This window comes from Amblyomma maculatum, chromosome 11, assembly GCF_055883805.1.
Source record: "Amblyomma maculatum isolate TAMU_Amacu chromosome 11, ASM5588380v1, whole genome shotgun sequence".
Classification (NCBI taxonomy): Eukaryota; Metazoa; Arthropoda; class Arachnida; order Ixodida; family Ixodidae; genus Amblyomma; species Amblyomma maculatum.
The window spans coordinates 150,093,913-150,115,365 of NC_139354.1; the positions used below are offsets into that span (position 1 = coordinate 150,093,913).

The 21,453-nt window shown below is 43.9% G+C and overlaps 1 protein-coding gene across 1 annotated transcript in view; it reads left to right on the forward strand.

Moving 5' to 3' along the window:
• The window catches only part of LOC146175171 (synaptotagmin-5-like), a 39,162-nt gene extending 18,001 nt beyond the window's left edge, over positions 1 to 21,161 (forward strand). Inside the window, exons 3-6 of the mRNA XM_084584605.1 lie at positions 10,772 to 10,980; positions 11,341 to 11,460; positions 14,236 to 14,356; positions 19,213 to 21,161. Of these exons, the coding sequence (XP_084440731.1) occupies positions 10,772 to 10,980; positions 11,341 to 11,460; positions 14,236 to 14,356; positions 19,213 to 19,526 (764 nt within the window). The 3' untranslated portion in view covers positions 19,527 to 21,161. The remainder of the gene's footprint in view (positions 1 to 10,771; positions 10,981 to 11,340; positions 11,461 to 14,235; positions 14,357 to 19,212) is intronic.
• Positions 21,162 to 21,453: the final 292 nt, after the last annotated feature.

The following is a 21,453-nucleotide window of genomic DNA, read 5'->3' on the forward strand; positions in this document are numbered from 1 at the left end:
TCACTGACGCCTATAACCATTCACCCGCATAGTAACAGGCTGCATTTAGGCGCGTTAGTTTCCATCCCGGCTTGATGATGCTGCGCACAAAGAGTGCACAAATGTAGATAGGCCAGTGGTGCAATCAATTCTGCGTGCTTTTTCTACGGCACTAACGAGAAAGCAGCGGTTTCCATGGAAAATATTACATATCCAAGTGCTCCTAAAAGGATGCCAGAGACATTTCTTTGATAATGGTGTTTTGATTATCTGCAAATGCGACTTTGCATCGCAGATTCTTTCAAATATGCTAAGACAGGTGCTTGGGTAAATTAATATTAAGGAAAGGTACCCTAGTGCAGAACTAAGGACAAAGAAAGAACACTACTACACAATGCGCTACACAACGTGTTCTCTATTCGTCCCATGTTCACCCTTTTAACCTCCTGCTTTACCTGCGAGGATGGTTTAATATTTTGAAGTGTCATAACTACAAAAGCAACCCTGACTTCTCACCTGAACTAACTGTCAATACACTCCAGACTTCTCCCCTCAGACGGGTGCAAAAACATTCTAGACCCTTCCCACGGCACGATTGAATGCAGGACTCCAGATGTTTCTGTCAACACGCACTGCTGACTGACCTGCCTGTGTTTAGGTTCTTTGCTTCCGCACTTGTCCTGCCGGTCTACCTCTAGTTCAAGGCATCGTAATATTTGGATTCGATATAATTAGGCAAATCTGTGATGTATAAACAACCGTGAAATTTGTACGCTGATCATCAGAGAAAGTGGGAGAGTGCAGCGCGCAAGCAACTGTCCGCATTTACGTTCAGTGTATCCCTATAATACCAACGGCGAAAGTTGCTACAGATCCCATGCATTCAAATGCAGCCGCGTAGTACGGATAAAACAGGAAAATAGCAGAGCACATTGTCGCGATTATCATGAGCGGTAACTTTAAATGCGCCAATCGCATTAAGGCTCGACTAAAAGGTTCAAACAAAAAGAGCGGCATACAGGCTGAAATCACGTAATGTAAAAGCCGAAATAAGCAATTTTCGTCTTTCTAAAGCAATGAATGATGACCGCGCTTTTATTCGCGCCTTTCGCACCGCGCCACTAGATGCTCATGTTTGTAAGTAACTACTGAAGCGAGCCCACTTTCGAAGCAAAGATTTCCTATTGGTGTGATCAATGAAGACTGTTTCTACCAAGTGGCAGCTATATATAGTAAATTGATTTGATATGCCAACAGTTCTATGAGTATGCAGCACTCGCTGCCTTAGCCCGGAAGCAGTGACCATTTCAGTTAACGTGGTTTTAACTGCTACCAGGAATGTGTGACGTCCGCTTTTCACCGCTTAGCCTGTCTGCTGCATTTCGAAGATACATGTTTAAACAGCGCGAGAAGCACAAAACAACACCAAAAACAAGCGCTTACTATAAGCTGGCGTTTTGTTTTCCGGAAACACTTTTCAGTGGTTGATGATGAAATAAAGTGTCCAAGGAAACTTTGCCCTTAACAAAAACAATAAAGCGAAAGAACTGCGCGATATAAACCAGGACGAAGGAACAGGTAACACAGGGCAGCACATGTAGTGCGAAGAGAGGATGACCGATGGTCGCTTAGGGTAACAAACTGGATTCCAAGGGAAGGAAAGCGTAGCAGGGGGCGGCAGAAAGTTAGGTGGGCAGATGAGGTTAAGAAGTTCGCAGGGGTCAAGTGGATGCAGCTAGCACAGAACCGGGTTAATTGGAGAAATATGGGAGAGGCCTTCGCCCTGCAGTGGGTATAGTCAGGCTGATGATGAGGAGGAAGATTAAGAATGAAAACGATTTATCGTGATAGGTAATGAATACAATTTATAAATAGACATCGATATACTTGATGACTAATGCTAATGATGATTATTAATGACTTGTAATGACCAGTATATCAAACTACAACTTGTAATGATCGCAACTGATTGGAAATGAGTAAAAATACTTAGCGATCAGTGGTAATGACTGCAATGACTGGCCGTGGCTCATTATGACTGCTGATCACTGCAAAACTACCAATATGTTAAACAATGACTTGTAATGACCACGGCTGATTGGAAACGAATAAAAATGCTTAGTTATCAATGGTAACAACTATAACCAGAAGGTATCACTCATCATGACTATGAAACAACAAATATGTCAAACAATGAACTGAAATGCCCAGAACTGATTAGGAAGGAGAAATTACTAGGCATGACTCATCATGGCTGCTAATGACTACGAAACGACCAATATGACAAAAGATGACTTGCTCACCTATGGGGCTGAAACGTGGAGGCTAACCATGAGAGTTCTACTTAAGTTGAGGAGAACGCAGAGGGCTATGGAACGAAAAATGCTAGGAATAACATTAAGCGATAGGAAGCGTGCAGAGTGGGTCCGAGAAATAACTCAAGTTAGTGACATTCTAGTGGAAATTAAGAAGAAGAAATGGGCGTGGGCAGGACATGTAGTGCGAAGAGAGGATAACCGTTGATCGCTTAGGGTAACAAACTGGATACCAAGGGAAGGAAAGCGTAGTAGGGGGCGGAAGAAAATTAGGTGGGCGGATGAAGTTAAGACGTTCGCAGGGGTCAAGTGGATGCAGCTAGCACGGATCTGGGTTAATTGCAGAAATATGGAAGAGGCCTTCACCCTGCAGTAGGTATATTCAGGCTGATGATGATGATGGATCACAACTGATTGGAAATGAGTAAAAATGCTTAACTATGAGTGGTAATGACGCAGTGAGTAGGAATGACTCATCACGGCTATGAAACAACCAATATGTAAATCGACGACATGAAATGACCGCAACTGGTTGGAAATGAGTACAAATGCTGAGCGAAGAGGGATAATGATTAACGATAACGATTTTGATTGCGTCAATAAAAACATTCTAGTGAAAATTAAGAAGAAGAAATGGGCGTGGGCAGGACATGTAGAGCGAAGAGAGGATAATCGTTGGTCGCTTAGGGTAACAAACTGGATACCAAGGGAAGGAAAGCATAGTAGTAGGGCAGCTGAGGCTCTAAGGGAGCACTTCAGGTGAGGGTCAAAGGAAGTACCTTTGCAAGACAAACAGAACCACCTTTGCAGGCTGCGAGGTTCGAAACTGGGTTTGGGCCCACTGCGGAGGAGGGGCGCGCAGCGGGGTTTACGGAGCTTCTCCCAAACGCACACCCCTAAAAAAGCCGAGCGCCAGGCCGGGGGACGCTTGTACCCATTTTCACCGGTGGGTGTCCGGCGGTGGGTTTCGAACTAACCACCTCCCGCAGCCGAGACGGGCGCTCTAATCACTAGGTAGTAATCAATAATCGAGGAAGGAAAAAATTGCGAGTGATTACAATCCATGAAAATCGCAACAGAATAGCAAGACGTCGGAATAATCGAAAGAACGCTTTGACAGGACGGGAATCGCCACTCAGTTCGCAAACAGTTTGATTTGGTTTGGTTTTCGGGGTTTAACGTCCCAAAGCAACTACGGCTATGAGAGACGCCGTAGTAGAGAACTCCAGAAATTTCGATCACCTGGGGTTCTTTAACGTGCACTGACATCGCACGGCACACGGGCACCTTGCTTTTCGCCTCTGTTTTTAAATTAGCTGTGGTGCTCCTCGAGGCAATCAACAGACAAATGTCCATGCTGCTTTCAAAATATCTATAACAATAATAATAATAACTTTATTTCACCACCACAAAGTACATGGTGGCAGGATGCCTACAGTAATAGCTGCCTCTTGGGCAACTTGACAAGGCCACAGGCACCCAGCCGTTTACTTTGGCAGCAAAAGTAGTACACAATATTTAGAAAAACGACAATGCATGTATTACAGAAAACTACATAAGCACATGACAAGTATTCGTCACAAAAACAAAAATAATACCACATACATAATTATGCACATGCAAAATAAAATCATCATGTAGAATTCTTACTTTCATAATGGAGTGTCGTTCAGTAGGAAACATTCAAGCAGTTTTTTGTATGAGGTATATTCTAGAGGGATATTATTGAAATGAAGGGAATTCAGGAGACGTGGCAGCGTATTTTCCAGTGTTTGACAGCCGTATCTTGTTCTGTATGTTTTAATATGCCACTTATCGATGTTTCTCGTTTCGTAGACTTTGTAGCTGAGTTCAGTGTTAGCCAGTTTATGAAAAAAAGACGTGTTATTAGTAATCTCGCGTTTTAAAGCGCGGCATAAATGAAAGTTATACTGTTTAGTAATCGGAAGTATTTTATGCATAGAAAAAGGTTCTAGTGTGTGGTATGTTCTAGGGACATTTTCAAGTATTCTTAAAACGCTTTTTTGTAAGATTAAGATATGTAACTTTCTTAAGTTTTTTTCTGATGTTTTACCCCAAACTAAATTGCAGTAGCTGAGGCGAGAAAATAAATAATGAATGATAAACTGCGAGCATTACTTTTGAAGGCAAGATGTGACGATGGCGATATAGCAATCCAATCATCTGCGAGAGTTTGTTTACAATAAAATACATGTGATCATACCAGGTCATTTTTTCATTGAATACGACGCCCAGCGTCTTAAATGTTGGTACTATATCTAAAGGAACGCTATTGAAGTAAATATCTTTTGTTAGTTTAAATGTCTTATTCTTTGCTTTAAAAATGACTGCTTTAGTTTTTGTGGCATTAACTTGTAAACCGTTTTTTTCTGTCCAGTCGTATAAATGGAAGAGTGCAGAATTTACTATATCTATTAAGTCATTTATGTCAGTTCCTGAAAAAGTATGCTCGTATCATCAGCATATATTATATACTTTGCAAGAGCAAATACCTGCACAATATCATTGATAAGGATATTAAAAAGAAAAGGACCCAATATGCTACCTTAAGGAACACCACGAGAAACTGGTTCTATATCTGATACATATTCTTTATTCCTGACAGCCTGCCTTCGATTTCTTAAATAGGACTCTACAAGAGATCCTGCGTGACCTCGAAAACCATGCCTATGAAGCTTTCGGATTTAGTAGTTCATGATTCAACAAATCAAATGCTTTTGTAAAATCTATGAATATGTCAACAACTATTTTATTTTGATCCAGCCGTTTTAATATGTATTCTTTCTGATCTAATAGCGCATGCTCAGTAGAACAGTGTTTACGAAATCCATATTGTGAATCTGTTAATATCTGTTGTGCCTTTTCATACTTAGCAAAGCGTCTGTGAAATAATTTTTCAAGGGGTTTCGAAAATACTGGTAGCACTGAAATAGGCCTGTAATTTCCCAGGTCGTTTTTGTAACTTTCTTATATATCACGAATACACGAGCAATCTGCATTTTGGAAGGAAAGACAGCTCAGCAATGCATAGATTAAATATATGCGTGAGGGGCGCAAGGAGGATATCAAGGACAAACTTAATAGGTTTTATCTGCATGCCATCAATGTCTACACTTGTAGTATTATTAAGCTCTTTAAACACGCTTTGTATTTCATTATCTTCGATGGGGTCCAGATATATGGTTTCAGTGCTCAGAGGGATATTACTGAGGTCATTGTACCCGCAGGGGGGGGGGGGGGGGGTTAGGAAGGTTAATGAAATGCTTGTTGAATTGGTTAACAAATTGTTTATCTGATATTTTACCCCATTTTGGTTTGTAACGATAATATCGCTGTGACTATTGTAGGTAGAGAAAATATTATTTAATTTTTTCCATATAACATCCGTACGACCTGGAGTAGCTAGCTGGTTTGCATAGTACTCTTTTTTCGCTCGATCAAGTTCTTTGTTTAAGCGATTACGGCATGTTTTAAATCTCTGCAAATCACTGCGTTCTTTCATTTTGATAAATTTTTGATATGAATTATGCTTCTCAGTAATTTTACTCATAAGTTGACGATTAACCCATGGTTTTCGTGTAGAGCGGTTGCGCCTTGCTACTTTTATGGGAAAACTTTCTTTCTATATGCTTTTAACGATGCCTAAAAACAATTCATATGCCTTGTTAGGGTTTGTTTCGTGAAGAGTACTAGTCCAGTCGACATTTTCTAGTGCTGCTCTGAAGTTAAGGAGAGCTTCATCATTAATTAGCTGAAAGTGGTCTTTTGAACTATGAGGCTTAATTTTAGTGTTTTTAACACAGAAAAATAGGTAAGTGGTCACTGATATCATAAGTGATGATGCTAAATGTAAGGCAGCGAGCTTCAAAATTTGTTATGAAAACATCTAGTAAAGACGAGCAAGAAGCTGTGATGCGTGTTGGTGAATTAATTTCATTCGAGAGACCATACATCTTCAATAGAACGTGTAGATTTTTAGCATGCGTATCCGAGACTAATAAATTAATGTTTATATCACCACGGAACACCAACTTTAAACAGTTTTCATTAACATACTAAAATAATGATTCAAGAAAATGAAGGAAATTGGTAATGCAGCCATGAGGGGGACGATAACACACAACAAAAATCATGTTGCTGAGACAAATGGACAGAATTTCAAAATCGTTTGTGGATGTAGTGAACATAGGTAGCAACTCTGGCTGAAATGTTTTCCTAAGCAAAGAGCAAAACAGCGCAAACTTCACAATGGACAGAGAAGGGCAGACGAGACACAGACAGCGCCTGTGTCTCGTCTGCCCTTCTCTGTCCATTGTGAAGTTTGCGCTGTTTTGCTCTGTGATGAACCAACTAGCTCGAGATGTTTTCTCCTAAGCAAAACGCAAACACCGCCTCCGCGGCCAGTAACGCGGTTTAAAAAAAAATGTTTGATAACTATCTAACCGAGGAATATCTATTTCACTGGTGCACCATGTTTCAGAGATCATAATGATATCAAAAGATTCATTGCAGGACTGAAGTAAAATTGATAACTCTAATTCCTTGTTTCTGATTGACTGAGCGTTAAAATGAAGACACTTCAAGCTCTTTGCAAACCTTGATCCGATACGGCTTTTAAGATCGCCAGGATGAACGTATTGGGTAAAATGCTAGGGTCAATGCCAGTCATGCAATGTACTAAATGTAGCCCTAAGTGAGACGTTCGAGGTCACATGCTTTGCTTATGTGAATTGCTGACATGCCATCAGACTTTGTTAGCAATACTTTTCCGTTCGAGTGCCACACATACTTGTGATTGTGTGTCTTTGCCCACTCTTTTACTTCTTTCAACAGCTTTCAAAGTTTTCCAGCAGGTGCAATCCATTGCCCGATTCGGCCACTTTCCTCCTATTTAGCCACCACGTGTCCCTGACGCTTTGCTTAGTGAATTGGCAAATAATGCCAGGAATCTTATCACGCCTCGCTGGCAATCGATGAACTGCATCTACGTCTTGATCAGTGAGCGGTGGCAGCTCGATTTTTGTGGGCGATAGTGTTAAGTTCTGTCAAAAGGTCTTCATTATCTCTTTCCCGAATGCCGTGGAATTCCAAGTTTGCTCGCCGATGTCGCCATTCCAGTTGGTCAATCTGGTCGTCTGGCACTCATTGTTTTTCTCCTGTGCCTCAAGTTTGTCTACTCTGCTCTTTATTTCCTTTATGTCACGTTCATTTTGTTCTACGCGCTGCAGCAAGTTGGATATCTGGTTGGACATGAACTGTACGGCATCCTCGATGCCATCGACCGTTTCTTTCAGCGGCATTAGGATGTCAAGTTTTTGATTGATTGTCTAAAGCATGAGTTATATATCACGTTCTTGTTCAGCATTACCTTCGGATTTCTCAGGTCATTGTGACTGAACTTTAGATCCTCTGCACTGCTGGCAGCTCCAAGCTTTGCGATATACGTCACATTTTGATTTTAACATAGTCTCAGAGACGCCGGCGCATTTACCCATATGATATATAGTGTGACAAACAGCGCAGCATACGCCATCATTTGACTCTGACACATTCTCATTACACTCAGGGCACTCAGAAATTTAGACATGGCAAATGTTTTGGCAGCAGCAGCAGCAGTATAACAAAATTTAACTAAGACACATAATGACAAAGCCACCAACGTGCAATCGTATGCGGAAACGAATTAGTTGTGGGTTCTTGTGGCCACTGCTGCTGCCAAAGTGTCGCGCTTGATGCCTTGAGGTGATCTTATATCCGCTGCAGACAACGAAAGAGGCTCCACCACGGTAGAGGGGCGTAGTTCTGTGCAGATGACGGGGCAACTTCTGCGGTGCCGAACAGGAAAGGAAGGCGATGTAGTTCTGCGTAGTCCTGCACACGTGGTGACGTCGCTCGCTTGTATGACAGCAGTAAATCTGCAATCGTATGCGGAAACGAATTAGTTGTGTGTTCTTGTGGCCACTGCTGCTGCCAAAGTGTCTTGACTTGAGATATAGCCGTGCCAGCGGCGCACCTCGAGCAGTTGGAAGCTTCATGGCTGCGCCGGTTTGGCTGAAAAATAATGAAAGTTATGTTTTTTTTTTATCATCAAATAAGTGCCCTGAAGGCGATATGTGAGGCTGAATGAAAAAACGATAACATTCACGAAATGCGCCTAAAAGCTTCTCGCTTATGGTGAACAGAAATATTTCTTGAGTTTGGTTAATAGGTATACCAATGGGATAAAAACGCTTGCTCTGTTTATTTGAATGCTATCGCGGCGCATGCGGATCCCCAAAACAATTTATTTGCTAAGATATCGCTCATACGCTGATGCAGCCATGACATTGCCTTGTTAAGTAACTCAGGAGATGAACTGCAAAGAATGATTGGTGACCTGGACAGGAAATGTAGGAAGGTATAGGCTTGATGATCAATATGCAGAATACTAAGGTAATGTTCAACAGCCTAGAGAAGGAACAGCAGTTTACATTAGGTAGCGAAGCACTGGAAGTAGTAGGCGAAGGTGTCTACTTAGGACAGGTAGTAACCGCTGATCCGGACCATGAAAAGGGAAAAGGCAAGGAGAATAAGATTGGAATGGAGCGCATTTGGTAAGCACTCGCAGATTATGACTACAGCTTAACGGTATCGCTCAAGAGGAAAGTATACAACAGTTGCATCTTGCCTGTACTCACCTATGGGGATGAAACGTGGAGGCTAACGAAGAGGGTTCTACTTAAGTTGAGAACAACGCAAAGGGCTATGGAACGAAAAATGGTAAGGGTATCGTTAAGCGATAGGAAGCGTGCAGAGTGGGTGAGAGAAATAGCTCAAGTTACTGACATTCTGGTGGAAATCAAGAAGAAGAAATGGGCATGGGCATGTACTGCGAAGAGAAGATAACCGATGGTCGCTTAGGGTAACAAACTGGCTTCCATGGGAAGGAAAGTACAGCAGGGTGTGGTAGAAAGTTAGGTGGGTGGATAAGGTTAAGAAGTTCGCAGGGGTTAAGTGGATGCAGCTAGCACTGGGCCGGGTTAATTGGAGGAATATGGAAGAGGCCTTCGTCGTGCAGTGGGTGTAGTCAAACTGATGATGATGATGAGCTAGCCAGTAAACGTTAAGATTCCATTAAATATTTTGGTAAATAATTGGCTGCATAAATTATGCCGTATTGTTTTCAATAAGATAGAAATTTGGTCTATTTGGAGGCCGTTCCTGGCGAGAAGTTTTGATGGCGTGTCCTCTTTCTCTTTGCCTGTAAAGTGTGCGAGCAGATTTTTCATCATGAATTTTTTTCGCAGCATTCATGGTCATGCCTTCAAATGCAACACCTTACAATAAGTTTTGGCAAATGCACTTGCAAGGCTGGCATTCTCTGACACTGCAAACATGCTAGAGGAGCTGCGAGTAGGATGGCGCGCGCACACAATGAAGCTGGGGCTGCCAGTTGCGCGAGCTGTACGCGTGCCAGTTGGGATGTGGGAGGCTCAGTGCGCTCTGTCGTCGACGGGCCCAGACAGTAGTTCTGAAATGACCGCCAAAGGAGAGGCTGCACTGGTGCACCGGAAGGAACAAAAGTATAGGCCTTTTCGGCGCTGAAGCACCGCCGCTATGCGTCCGTTGCTGGCACGCAACTATCGTGCAGTTGTGTGGTATGTATTTTAGTCACATGGTATGGAACCATCTTGGTGATTTAGTACAGTAACACTTTCATTGCGCGTTATATGCAAGTTCTTGGTATGCGACGGCCACGCCGAGTTATTTTAACACTATAGCTCACATGACCTTCGATTTCAGAAAACATGTCCTTGAAAAACGTAACAAACAGAGCTCGAGCCCTGAAAAAAAAAAAAAAAACTTGAAATTTTCACAGTTTAGTAAAGGCAGATAAACTTGGTCTGTTTTACTCTTTGATAATTTGAAAAATGCACACATTACATTTCATACCTTTTTGACGACTTCTTGAACTTCTTTAGATAACCGAGCTTTGAAAATTCCATTTGTTTCAAATGACTATAGAAACTGTTGGGAGTTCTCGAAACAGCATGTTCAAATCGTAGTGCAGCCTGTTCCAGGCCAAATATTCCTGCGTGCTGCATAAGTCCAGACATCCAACCTAACAGCACTAACTAGCATACGCTGAGAAAAAAATGAAAGCGTTAAAGACAATGGAGCTTCACCGCTACACAAGATAGATTCAGAAAGGCCGGAGCCTAGACGTGCTAGTTATCATTATAGAAGTATAGGAGGTGTAGATTCTTATATGCTTGACGTAGAGAGGGAAGGTTCGCCGAGCAGGCAACAGCCTCGGATTGATCTCGACCACGAAAGATTTTTGGCCATGACTGAAGTGTCTCAAGTCCTGCCCGGTCGGTCTTCGCATGTCTCCTCCCGAATTCGCTATTTTTACTCACGCACCAACCTGGCCACCAAGACGAGTTGTTTGCTACCATGTCCTTGTTTTTCCGCAGCCATGGACCTTGGCGGGCCCCGGCAGGACCAGCAACTAGGAGGAGGAGGCTTCGGCGAACCGTGCGTCCGTGTCACGCTACTCCCGGAAGTAGATAGCAAGCAGCGCCAGGCTCTGATGCGGCGCCGCTCCACCGACCCACTCTTCGACGAGACCTTCAAGTTCCCCGTCTCGTTCGATGACGTGCCATCGAGGACGCTGCTTTTTCAGGCACGTCCCTGCCACGTCTATGCGAAAACACAGTTTTGGCACTTTTGGCGTGTCCCTCTCGCACTCGGTGGGTATTTGACACGTTGTTTGTTCGCAGGGATTACTACAACGAACATGCATGTTTGGTTGCGTGATTAACTAATCAGTAAAGGTTGGTATGGCGCCAAAAGGAGATGATCAAAAAGAAAAAAAACAAATTCTACTTAGCATGCATCGCGTTGATATTGCATTGATATGTAACTGCTGTATAGCCTGCGATGTGCCGTACATCGAGTTTCATCTTGTCCAATAACCAGTGCAAATGTCGTGAGCTTCGAAATTTCTATACCGAAGCACTAACCCTTGCTGCGACGCGCGCAGGTGTTCGACTACGACCGATTCTCGAGAAACGATGTGACAGGAGAGGTTCGAGTGCCCCTGGCTGACGTCGACGTAACGACTGAGACCGAAGTGTGGTGCGACATTGACAGGACCGAGAAGGTGAGAGATTGTTTGCGCCATTTGCGACTCCCGTTTCGAGTAACACGCTTTTCTTCTCGTACAGATCAGCGGCAAAAAATAGGAGCACTTTAATGCGAATCAAAACGCGTTTTCCGTGTTTCATCCCAAAGTTTTCGCAACCGATACTCTCACGTCACCGGCCGTTTTGAGGCGCACTATAATGGACTTCTGTAGTTTGCTTACACCACGCAGCTTCTTTCCTTACGTGCTCCGCCGTGGGTGTGCAGCGGTTAGGGCACTCCACTACTGCGCCCAAGGATGCGCGTTCAAATCCCGGCCGTGGCGGCCGCTTTTCGATGGAGGTGAAAAGCAAGACGCCCGTGTACTGTGCGATGTTAGTGCTCGTGAAAGAGAAGGTGGTCGAAATCTCCGGAGTTCTCCACTACGGCGTCTCTCAGCCTGAGTCGCTTTGGGATGTTAAACACCATAAACCAACATTTCCTTATGTATACAAATAGCTATGGTGTAAGGTTATATTATATTTATGTATAGAAAAGCACCTCTTTCGCTGCATTTCTTCTATTTTTTTGTTACCTTGGAGGTAATGCATAAATTAATGTCAGGAATGTTGATGTGCGCTGACCAAGTGGGGATAATGTTATAAATATATCACGAATCTGCACTTCACACCATGATACAGCATCTTTAAAGTACCTGAAGTCAAGCAACAGGTGCAGGGCTAAATATTAAAAGAACCAAGGAAAGGCAAGGCCATGTGCGGAGAGGAGCAAAACAGAAGTGATTTATTTTAGAAGAGGGGGACATGACTGAAGCCCTTCGCATAAACAAACCAAGTCGCAAGGTATTAAATAAGCACCGCGGGCCGTTTCCGTCCAAAAAGGTATGAAACGATTATGAAAAAGAGAAACAAAAGTTAGATCTAAGAGCAACAAATCATCAAGGTTTGCTAATTCTCTATCACGTTATCTGCAGCGTAGCTCCCGTTTTCGTCATTTTTCTTCTTTCTCGATTCCGTTTGATTATTTCGCTTCCAGAGCGGCACGGGGCATTACTTTGTTCGAGAAGGAAGTATGAAATCACGCTTTAAAAGGGAGAAAAAAGTTGGATCTAAGCACAAAAAATAATAAATGTACGAAGTTCTCTCTCACATACCTTTCAGCGTAGTTTTTTCCAGATGTTTTCGTCGCCTGGTTTTGAGTTCCGTTTGGCTATTATTTTCTTTCCAAAACGGCACGTGGCCACACCTTTCGTCTGTCCCACCTATAAATAACACTGCTCAGTCAATATTCCTCCCCCGCTATTAAAATCCCTACGGCATCGAATGTATTGTTTTCCATTCATTCATTATATTACTCCAAATATACATACGGTCCTATCAACCTTTATAAGCCTTCCAAATATTTGTAATCTTTAGGATGGCCTTCCTGTAATACTCTACAGGAAGGCCGAGGGGCTGAAACGTGGAGGCTAACCAAGAGAGTTCTACTTAAGTTGAGGACAACCCAGAGGGCTATGGAACGAAACATGGTAGGGGTAACATTAAGAGATAGAAAGCGTGCAGAGTGGGTCAGAGAAATAACTCAGGTTACCGACATTCTAGTTGAAATTAAGAAGAAGAAATGGACATGGGCAGGACGTGTAGTGCGAAGAGAGGATAACCGATGGTCGCTGAGGGTAACAAACTGGATTCCAAGGGAAGGAAAGCGTAGCAGGGGGCAGCAGAAAGTTAGGTGGGCGGATGAGATTAAGAAGTTCGCAGGGGTCGAGTGGATGCAGCTAGCACAGAACCGGGTGAAGTGGAGAAATATGGGAGAGGCCTTCGCCCTGCAGTGGGTATAATCAGGCTGATGATGATGATGATGATGATGAATATTCTACTAGCTCGTTTAAAGAGAACACAACTATGCTCATCACTTCGTTGGAGCACCATGGATGCTAGAAGACCTCTTCAATCAATCATGAGAGTAGCTTGAGCACGATTGTCCGCACCGCGTCGCCTGCATGTCGTCTGCTTGCGCCTTATGGAGATAGGGTAGCAAAGGGATTAAAATATACACTATCTAGGTGCCAAATTTTGAAAAACCATTCGTAAAGTTTGGAATATCGTTTTGCGTTTTGCGCAAATGTTATGCTGCTTTGTCATATACGTACTTTTAGTTCAACGTATACAAACCTCAGTGGCGGTAACTCTGGTTTAGTGGCGCTGTCTGGTTTTTCGGACTTAAGCCATGTTTATTGACAAATTGACTTTCTTAGTTGGGATAGGATCGGCGGAATAATCTGCAATAATATCAATTAATTAAAACAAACTTAATGCTCAAAGCTATCAAAGTAGGTTAAATCTGGCCAAACAAAAGCCCGATGCCCCATTTATGAGTAATGGCAGTGCTCAAAAACCAGAAACAACGGCGAGTTAACTGCGAAGAGGCTATAATAAAGAGGCCGGCTTCGAGGTGTGCCGCCATGTTGGCCCCGTGATTTTACACTCGCACGATTCGCGAACAGTAAACGTTACAATTAGTGCATCTCACTCGAGCGTACATCAAGGCTCTATTTAAATAGCGTTTCGCGAATTGGCAAATTAAAGCCCGTAATTCCATAAACTCAAATGGCTACTGTATGCTGGTCTACAGCGTCAGAACGTCGTCTCTTCACTTATCGCAGCTTTGGTAGCGCTGCAGGGAACCGCAGACCTAGGACGTAGTGTGCAGTGTGTGCTGTCGCTGAATACAGATGTTTCTTTCGAGGTTTATAATGGTGAGAACGGAGCACGGCATACTCTTTTGTCGGCAGGCGAAACGCGACTGGCCAGAGCTGCTCCTCTCGCTGAGCTACCTGCCGTCGGCGGGGAGGCTCACCGTGGTGGTGCTCAAGGCGGCCAACCTGGTGCCAGAATCGGACAAGGACAAGCCCGGTAAGTCTCCGACACTAACGCCGACGCCACTGCACTAACGAGAAAAATTAAAATCATAATTTCTGCAAGATGCTGCCAACCCTCACCAGTACAGTACTCAAACAGTGGTCAGGCACAATGCTAGATATGAGGAGTCATTTAATGTTGACTGTTTCAAGAAAATATTAATACGCCGACATTGTTCAACAAATAGTCACGCCTATTTACATTGCATGTCGGCATCGCAATAAAATTCAATGCTTGCGCCGCCTTCGTCGGCACAGCGCCAGATATCCCTTCAAGCCACTTAGCTAGTGGGTTGGTGTTTGGCGAGTTTCTGAAGATGGTGAATGGATGCAATTAGGTTAAATGAAAGCCTCTTCACGTCTGGTAACGCCACTTCGTTAAGCTGGTCGTTATTTGTGGCCGATGTCGCATTTTTCTCGATGCGACCTACCATGTTATCGCAACAAAACTGTGAACGCTTTTCCAACAGCCACAAAATGTAGAGCCCTTGTCACAAGAATGATGTGCTTCTGAGCAGTCTAGCGGGCCCCCTATGGAAATCCTTACTTTAGTGTCCCTTTGCTCGCAACGTACAAAATTTCTCATGACTGCCTGAATATATTATTTGTCGGAACTGCAATAGAATTAGGAGCAAGCCGTCCGCATTGTCAAAGATTCGACAAGCGAGGTGCTTTGGCGATTGTGGATCACCTGTTTGCCGCATTGGCCATCGTCAATGTCACAATAATAAAACTTGTTCGTATCTAGACTTAAAGAAGCAAAATCACTAGTCTATTTAATAACAATTCTATTTCGTACTGTTGTAGCGTTACCGTAGACACGTCTATACGCGTTGAGGACGTCGTTTGCATTTATACATGCAAGGAACGGAACGCATATTCCACCAGCTGATGCTCAGTGGAGACGTGGTAAGGTTTGATGCACACAGATCCTTTAATAATTGAGGTAATGGCGTTCTCACATGAGGGAAGCACACAATAAGAAGAGACATTATTCGCCAGAACACCTCCATCAATAAACAACAACAACAATTAGCGGTTGAGGCCTTTTAATATCTGATGGACACCAGTGGTAAGGAAATGATGGTCAAATGTATGATCCGCATAAAATGAGATGCAAATGGAACACTTAAAAACATGAATAACAAAACTACAACCTTATTTGAACACGGAATATTGCCCTTAATGGTTTTCGGAGCACGCTTTTTCCTTCTAACATTTTTCACGCGTTGCATAATTGAAACTGGCAGTCGAACCGCGCAATCCAAGTAAGACGTCAGTGCCGTTCCCCTTTGATAAATATTGTTTCTTATATCCAGGGCAGAAGGCGTGATTTAAATTTAGTGGAAAAAGCGCACATTTACTTAGATCGGCACGTGTACGTTTCGTTAATGCGTTAAAGGTCTGAGTTTGCAGTTCCCGATCTGTAACTAATACTCTTAAGTTAATCTAAGCTCGTAGGGGAAATCTCCTTCGTATATCATTTGATGCTGATAACACGTGCAGAACGTGTTACAGACCACAGAGAACAACACACAAAGAGACCTACTGAGCCAGAGTTAAGTTAGCTTAAGTGGACAGGTATTCAAGATAGCAAGAAACCTTTTCAAAAAGTAGGAATTGCCTTTCTAGAAATTTGCTCAATGTTAGTGTAGTATATAAACCAATGCGCGTGACATGAGCTCAAATGAAAAGGCTTTTGGAAGTTATGCGCACTCTAACATCAAAATATACATTTGAGCAAGCTTCTATATCGCGCCTTCTCTCCCGCCCCCCCCCCCCCCTCCTTAATAGATTCAGTACCACTGGTAAAGAATTTTCCGACTGCGGCAACGAGCGGAATCATTAACTCCTCAGGCACCGCTTGTCATTTAGGCGCCCACCTGTTTATCATCCTGTGAGCATACGGAGGTGCAAGTAACCTGGAAACCTTATTGCTCAGTGGCCACTACAGGATCGTCTTAGTGGTTAAGGCGCTCGACTGCTGAACAAAAGAGGCTGGTTCTATTGTCCGAGCCGTGGCGGACACTTTTAGATGGAGGTGAAAAGAATGGTGCCCGTGTAATGTGCGATGTTAGGTTAAGGTGAAAGAATCCACAAAGTCTACATTTCCAGAGACCTGCATATTGCAGTTTGCTGTCCTTAGAGGCTTTAATGACATTGAATCTTACAAAAGGAAAGCATAGTTATTCTTCGATAGCAAACTTCCGCTGCTTAATTATTATAAGCTTGCGCCGATTTCTGAGCAAACCACCTTAGCACTCGCATACACCAGGGACAAGTGTAATACACAATAAGTATGTGTTTAAATCTACATTAATTTTGTCGCTCTCAGCGCCAATTGCTTAGCCCAGATATGACGGCATGGCAGACACATTTCAACGAAACAAGGGGTCTGAAACATTCACTTGTTTCATCAGGCTGGCTACTTCACCCCCCCCCCCCTCTCTCTCTCCCTTTTGAAAACGATCAAACTCTCTTAGGGAAATTTAGAATCGGCATACATCTTGCAAACTTCTGGAGATGAAATGAAATGCCCGGAGCCAGAAACTTGCATTCATGCACAGTACACATGTAGAAACTCGCACAATGGTTGCCGGTGTTTAACGTTAAATCTGAGATGGCATTCATGGCGTCTTTTGTTTTTGTTTTTCAAGTTTTCTTATATCCTCCCAAAGCGACTCCGGTAACGAGGTCACATTAGCGACCATCTCCGAAATGTCAACTACTTGGGCTCTCTTAACCTGCACTCACATGACACCGCATAGGGGCGCCTTGCTTTTCGACTCCGTCAAAAAGCGTCTGCAGCGGCCGGTATCAAAGCCGCATCCTCGGGAGCAGCAGTCCCTATTTCTTAGTCACAGCAGCAATCGTTATTTTTTTCTCGCTAAGTCACACAATCTGGAGCGAATCCCCACTTGTCCAGGACTGCAGTGTTATTCCGAAGTTAGATTCTTTCACAGGAGCAGTCATATATTGCAATCCGTTAGACACTCTGGTTAGAAAGTACGAACTTCAGTTTCAGCCTCTGTGTGAACACGTTAACATTAACTCTGCAGGCTTAGGAGCTCGAAACCCAGGTTGCTCAGTAAGAGTGCAAAAGGGTTTGCGTAGCTGTTCCAACCCCCTAAGGGAATGGAGCATGCAAGACACTACACCACATGTCGCCTCACGCAGTTTCTCCTTCGCTGTCCTCTAGAAGTAGAAAGGGGCGTTCAGTCTCTTCATGCGGACACCAAAGTGGCGGGAAACCTGCGAACGTAGTAATCCTAGGTGCTCGCCAGTGCCAATAATACCCCTGTCACACGCGCAGGGTTAACAGCGGTTAGCGTAACCGCGGTTGCGCCTAACGTCGTCACGGAAAGTTGGTGAGTGAAGACCACACATCAACTTTCCGTCTGTTGCCTGCTTGGAAATCGAAGAGGGAAACTTTTGTCTCCGCTTTGCTCCTTACTGCTGTCGACGAAGAGTGACAAGCCAGAGCACCAAAAAAAAATCGCTTTATTGTTACAACAAAATTGTCAGGCTCCTCTTGCCGCAATAAGACGTTTAAGGTTAGGACACGTGTGCGTACACTGCAGCAGGAATTTTTTATAGTCATGTTTGTGCACGAAAACGTACGCGTGAAGAGAGAAAAAATATTCAGCGAGAAAACAGGTTTTAAAACAGGTGGAACTCACTCGGTTGCTACTCTGCGTGGGAAGGAAATTTGAAGAGAAAGCATGAAGCAAAGACGTAGACGTGCATGCGTTCAAAGAGAACTGGTGCAATTATGAATCGGTGCTTTACCGCCAGTGGGCGTCTTGATGTGCTCGGCCAACTTACGCGTGATTAGAGGCGAATAGCATTTTCTTCGGACTATCTTTCAGTGTGCTTTTGGGTCTATAAAAACAATATGCGTGGTGCTGCAGAAAGGTGCGCTAAGAATTCTTTTGATAACATTTTGATTTGGAACCATCTCATATGCTTCCTTCGGCGAAAAAGACAAACAATTACGGAAGTTGACATTACGCTTCGGGAACCTTTGAAATCGAGAGTGATGATGCCGACTAAGGGATGTACGCAGGTGATGTAGGAAGTGTTCAAGCTGTAAAACACGGCTGTTTTTCATTTCGCGTCTGCTAAAAATTGGTATTTCTGGCCGAAAGATTTAAGTTTAAGACTGGTGAGCTCAATTTCCAATCACACATGTAAAACTTTGAAGGTCGAAGGTGTAACATCGAGATAATTGTCGTTCCATGATTGTGAGCTATAAGCGAATGACGGGAGAGCAAGACCAAAGATCCTGATACTAATAATAAATGCTGATGTCAACGCAATTTTCTTCTGAAATCTGCTACCGGAAACGATAGCTGCATTGAACTTCTTTAGTTTCCCTTGTTCTGAGTTTTCAGCAAAGGTACACGATCTAATTTCGATATGCGGTAACATTGCGAAAATAGATCAAACGGTAACAAAAGCGGTACAATGTTATTCCTCGATCGTTTCTCTTTATTGATGACTGCAGCGCGGGTCTTCCAGGCCAAATTCTTCATAGGTGATTACGATTTCCTTTTTTATTGCTTGCCATAGTGCCTGAATGGATGTTCTTCGTTAATATTGTTTACGCGAGAATGCGCATATGTATTTGCGCACAGCTTGCGGGCAGGACAGAATGTCTTTGCTTACTGCGCTTCAACAAGAACGAGGAAAATGACTGTTGCCTCTATGAAAAGACACGATGGGCAGTGGACTCGTCACACTGTTGCACAGCTTTTCTTCCTCCCCCCCTTCCCCCTCCTATATGTTTTAAATGAACAGATAAGCCTCCGCTTCTTTCCGACCCTCCTGTGACTTATCTCCCCCTCGCAGACACGTACGTCAAGGTGAACCTTAGCTGCGGCGAGCGCAAGCCCAAGAAGCGCAAGACGAGCGTGAAGAAGGGCAGCGCCCAGCCAGCCTGGAACGAGGCGCTCAGCTTCGATGTGTCCGAAGAGCAGCTGAGCCGCGCTCAGCTCTGCGTCGCCGTGTGGCGGCACGGCGTCTCCTGCTCGTCGTCCCTGGGCGGCTTCCAGCTGGGACCCGGCGGAGACGCCACCGAGGAAGGCCAGCGCCACTGGCGAGACATGCTGGCCAACCCACGTCGCGCCGTGGCTCGCTGGCACGCCCTTCAGCCCAGCCCGTAGCCAAAGCCCCCGCCGCCGTGCGGGCAGGCGCTGACTGGTCGCCAGTGGCAGATACCGAGATGGAGAACCTCGCATGAATCGTAGCTCATGCACACTCACGTTTTCCACACAGCTCTATGGAATGTTTCCTTTTTGCGGGGAACTGTTTCAGTGTAGGATGATAACAACATACATCGGTGAGACCCCGGGCACAGTACGGGTCTTACGTTTGACTCCACACAAGATGCCGTAAATAGCTATTGGAAACTGGCTCTGTGGTTCTACACTTCACCCCATTCACCCTTCAGCCGAAGAGACGGCGCTACGCATTTGACACTTTTTGCGATGCTCTCCCAAGTTGATAATCCACGGCGGCATCTCTCTTATTTAACCCCAAACTATGTCAGGCGGTCTTGCCGTAGGTTTTGTAAAGTCATTGTGATCAAACACGCCACTATTCCTTGGCGTGGTGTTGGTGCTTGATTGCTGCACCATGTACTGGTCACACCTGCGCGATACATGCCTTTATTAACATCTTAGGGGCAAGTAATAGCACCAACTGCGACGTCTACAAATACAGAAAGGGGTAGAAAAGAAACAGGAACACGTGGGTCACAATTGGCCTCTTCATTCATTCTACGCAGCTGCCAAAAGAAATTTTGGCGGTCAGATCTTGGCGGCTGCAAGGTGTTGTAAAATCAATCGTGATTTTAGTAAATCATAAAGTACAAACCTTCTGACAGATGCCCCTTACCGCTAATGCGTAAGTTGGACCTGATTTATAGCATTTAAGTCAAAATACGTTATTCTTAACATTTTATTCTCACCAAGGTGTAAGCTGATTAAACTCTCAAAAGTGTTGTTGAACAAAATGGCCTGAATTTTCTGGCTGGGCACGCGGTTTCATCGAAACTAAAAAGAGAAGAGCCGATCGCTTTGGATCGCTCTAGGTATGCACCAGCCAAAGAGAAAGTTGCAGAAAGGAAGTTTTTTTATTGCGCCTTGGACTAAATGTTCACTCGAACCTGTTATGTTCATCACGGAGAGCACTCTCTTATTGTTTTTATACATAATTTTCAAGTCACTGCGCTCTGAAGTTTCCAATATAGTAAGATAAATGACGTGGCTATATTTAAGAAGTTTTTACACTACGCAATAGGCTCGACAACAAGCTAAATGACAAGCCCTCGCAAATCAAACGCAGCTATGAGCTGGTCACAAAATTATGGAATTGTTTTGGGGCACACGTTCTACCGCCAGCGAGAAAATACTTTATGGGATTTCAAACAAGTGCTAATTACCCTCTTCGGAGAGAGATTTCAGTAAGCATGAGGTTTTTAGTAGGTCCAATATTATGCACCAAATAAAAAAATGTTTACTGCTTGCGCACGTTCAGAACATTGCGTCAAAGGGAGAGAGAGTCGAATAACGGGAGCCCTGTAGAGTTTTACTGTACAGGACAACATGTCAGCGCCCTCACTGGAATACTTGGTAGCAAATGATCATTGCAGGGGGCATCAGCAATTTGACATAAAGCCCAATTTTGCCGACTTCCTCATGAATTCTCCGTGCATAAAATTTATGGCGCCTTTAGGCTCATGGCTTTGGTCACAAAGTAACTTTCACATTCATTTAGACGCTAGATATTCGAAGGCGTGCTTCTTTCCTTGCTGACATCGCAAGTGCTAAACTTAAGAGGTAACTCGAAAGTTTCGAGTTTCACTCAATAGAAGTTACAGAGTGAGTGATGAACTGTTTCGAAATTCGGAGATTAATCTGTGCGATCAGCGCGATTCTTCTTTTATATAAATGTGTTTATATCGACTGTGAGCAGAAAACCATTTTGCAAAACCCATAGTGGAGCTGAAAAAGCCCTCAACAAGGATTGGGGGGGAGTCTCAGTTCGCAAGCCAAGCGAACGTTTCGACAAGAGAACTTCGCTTGTATG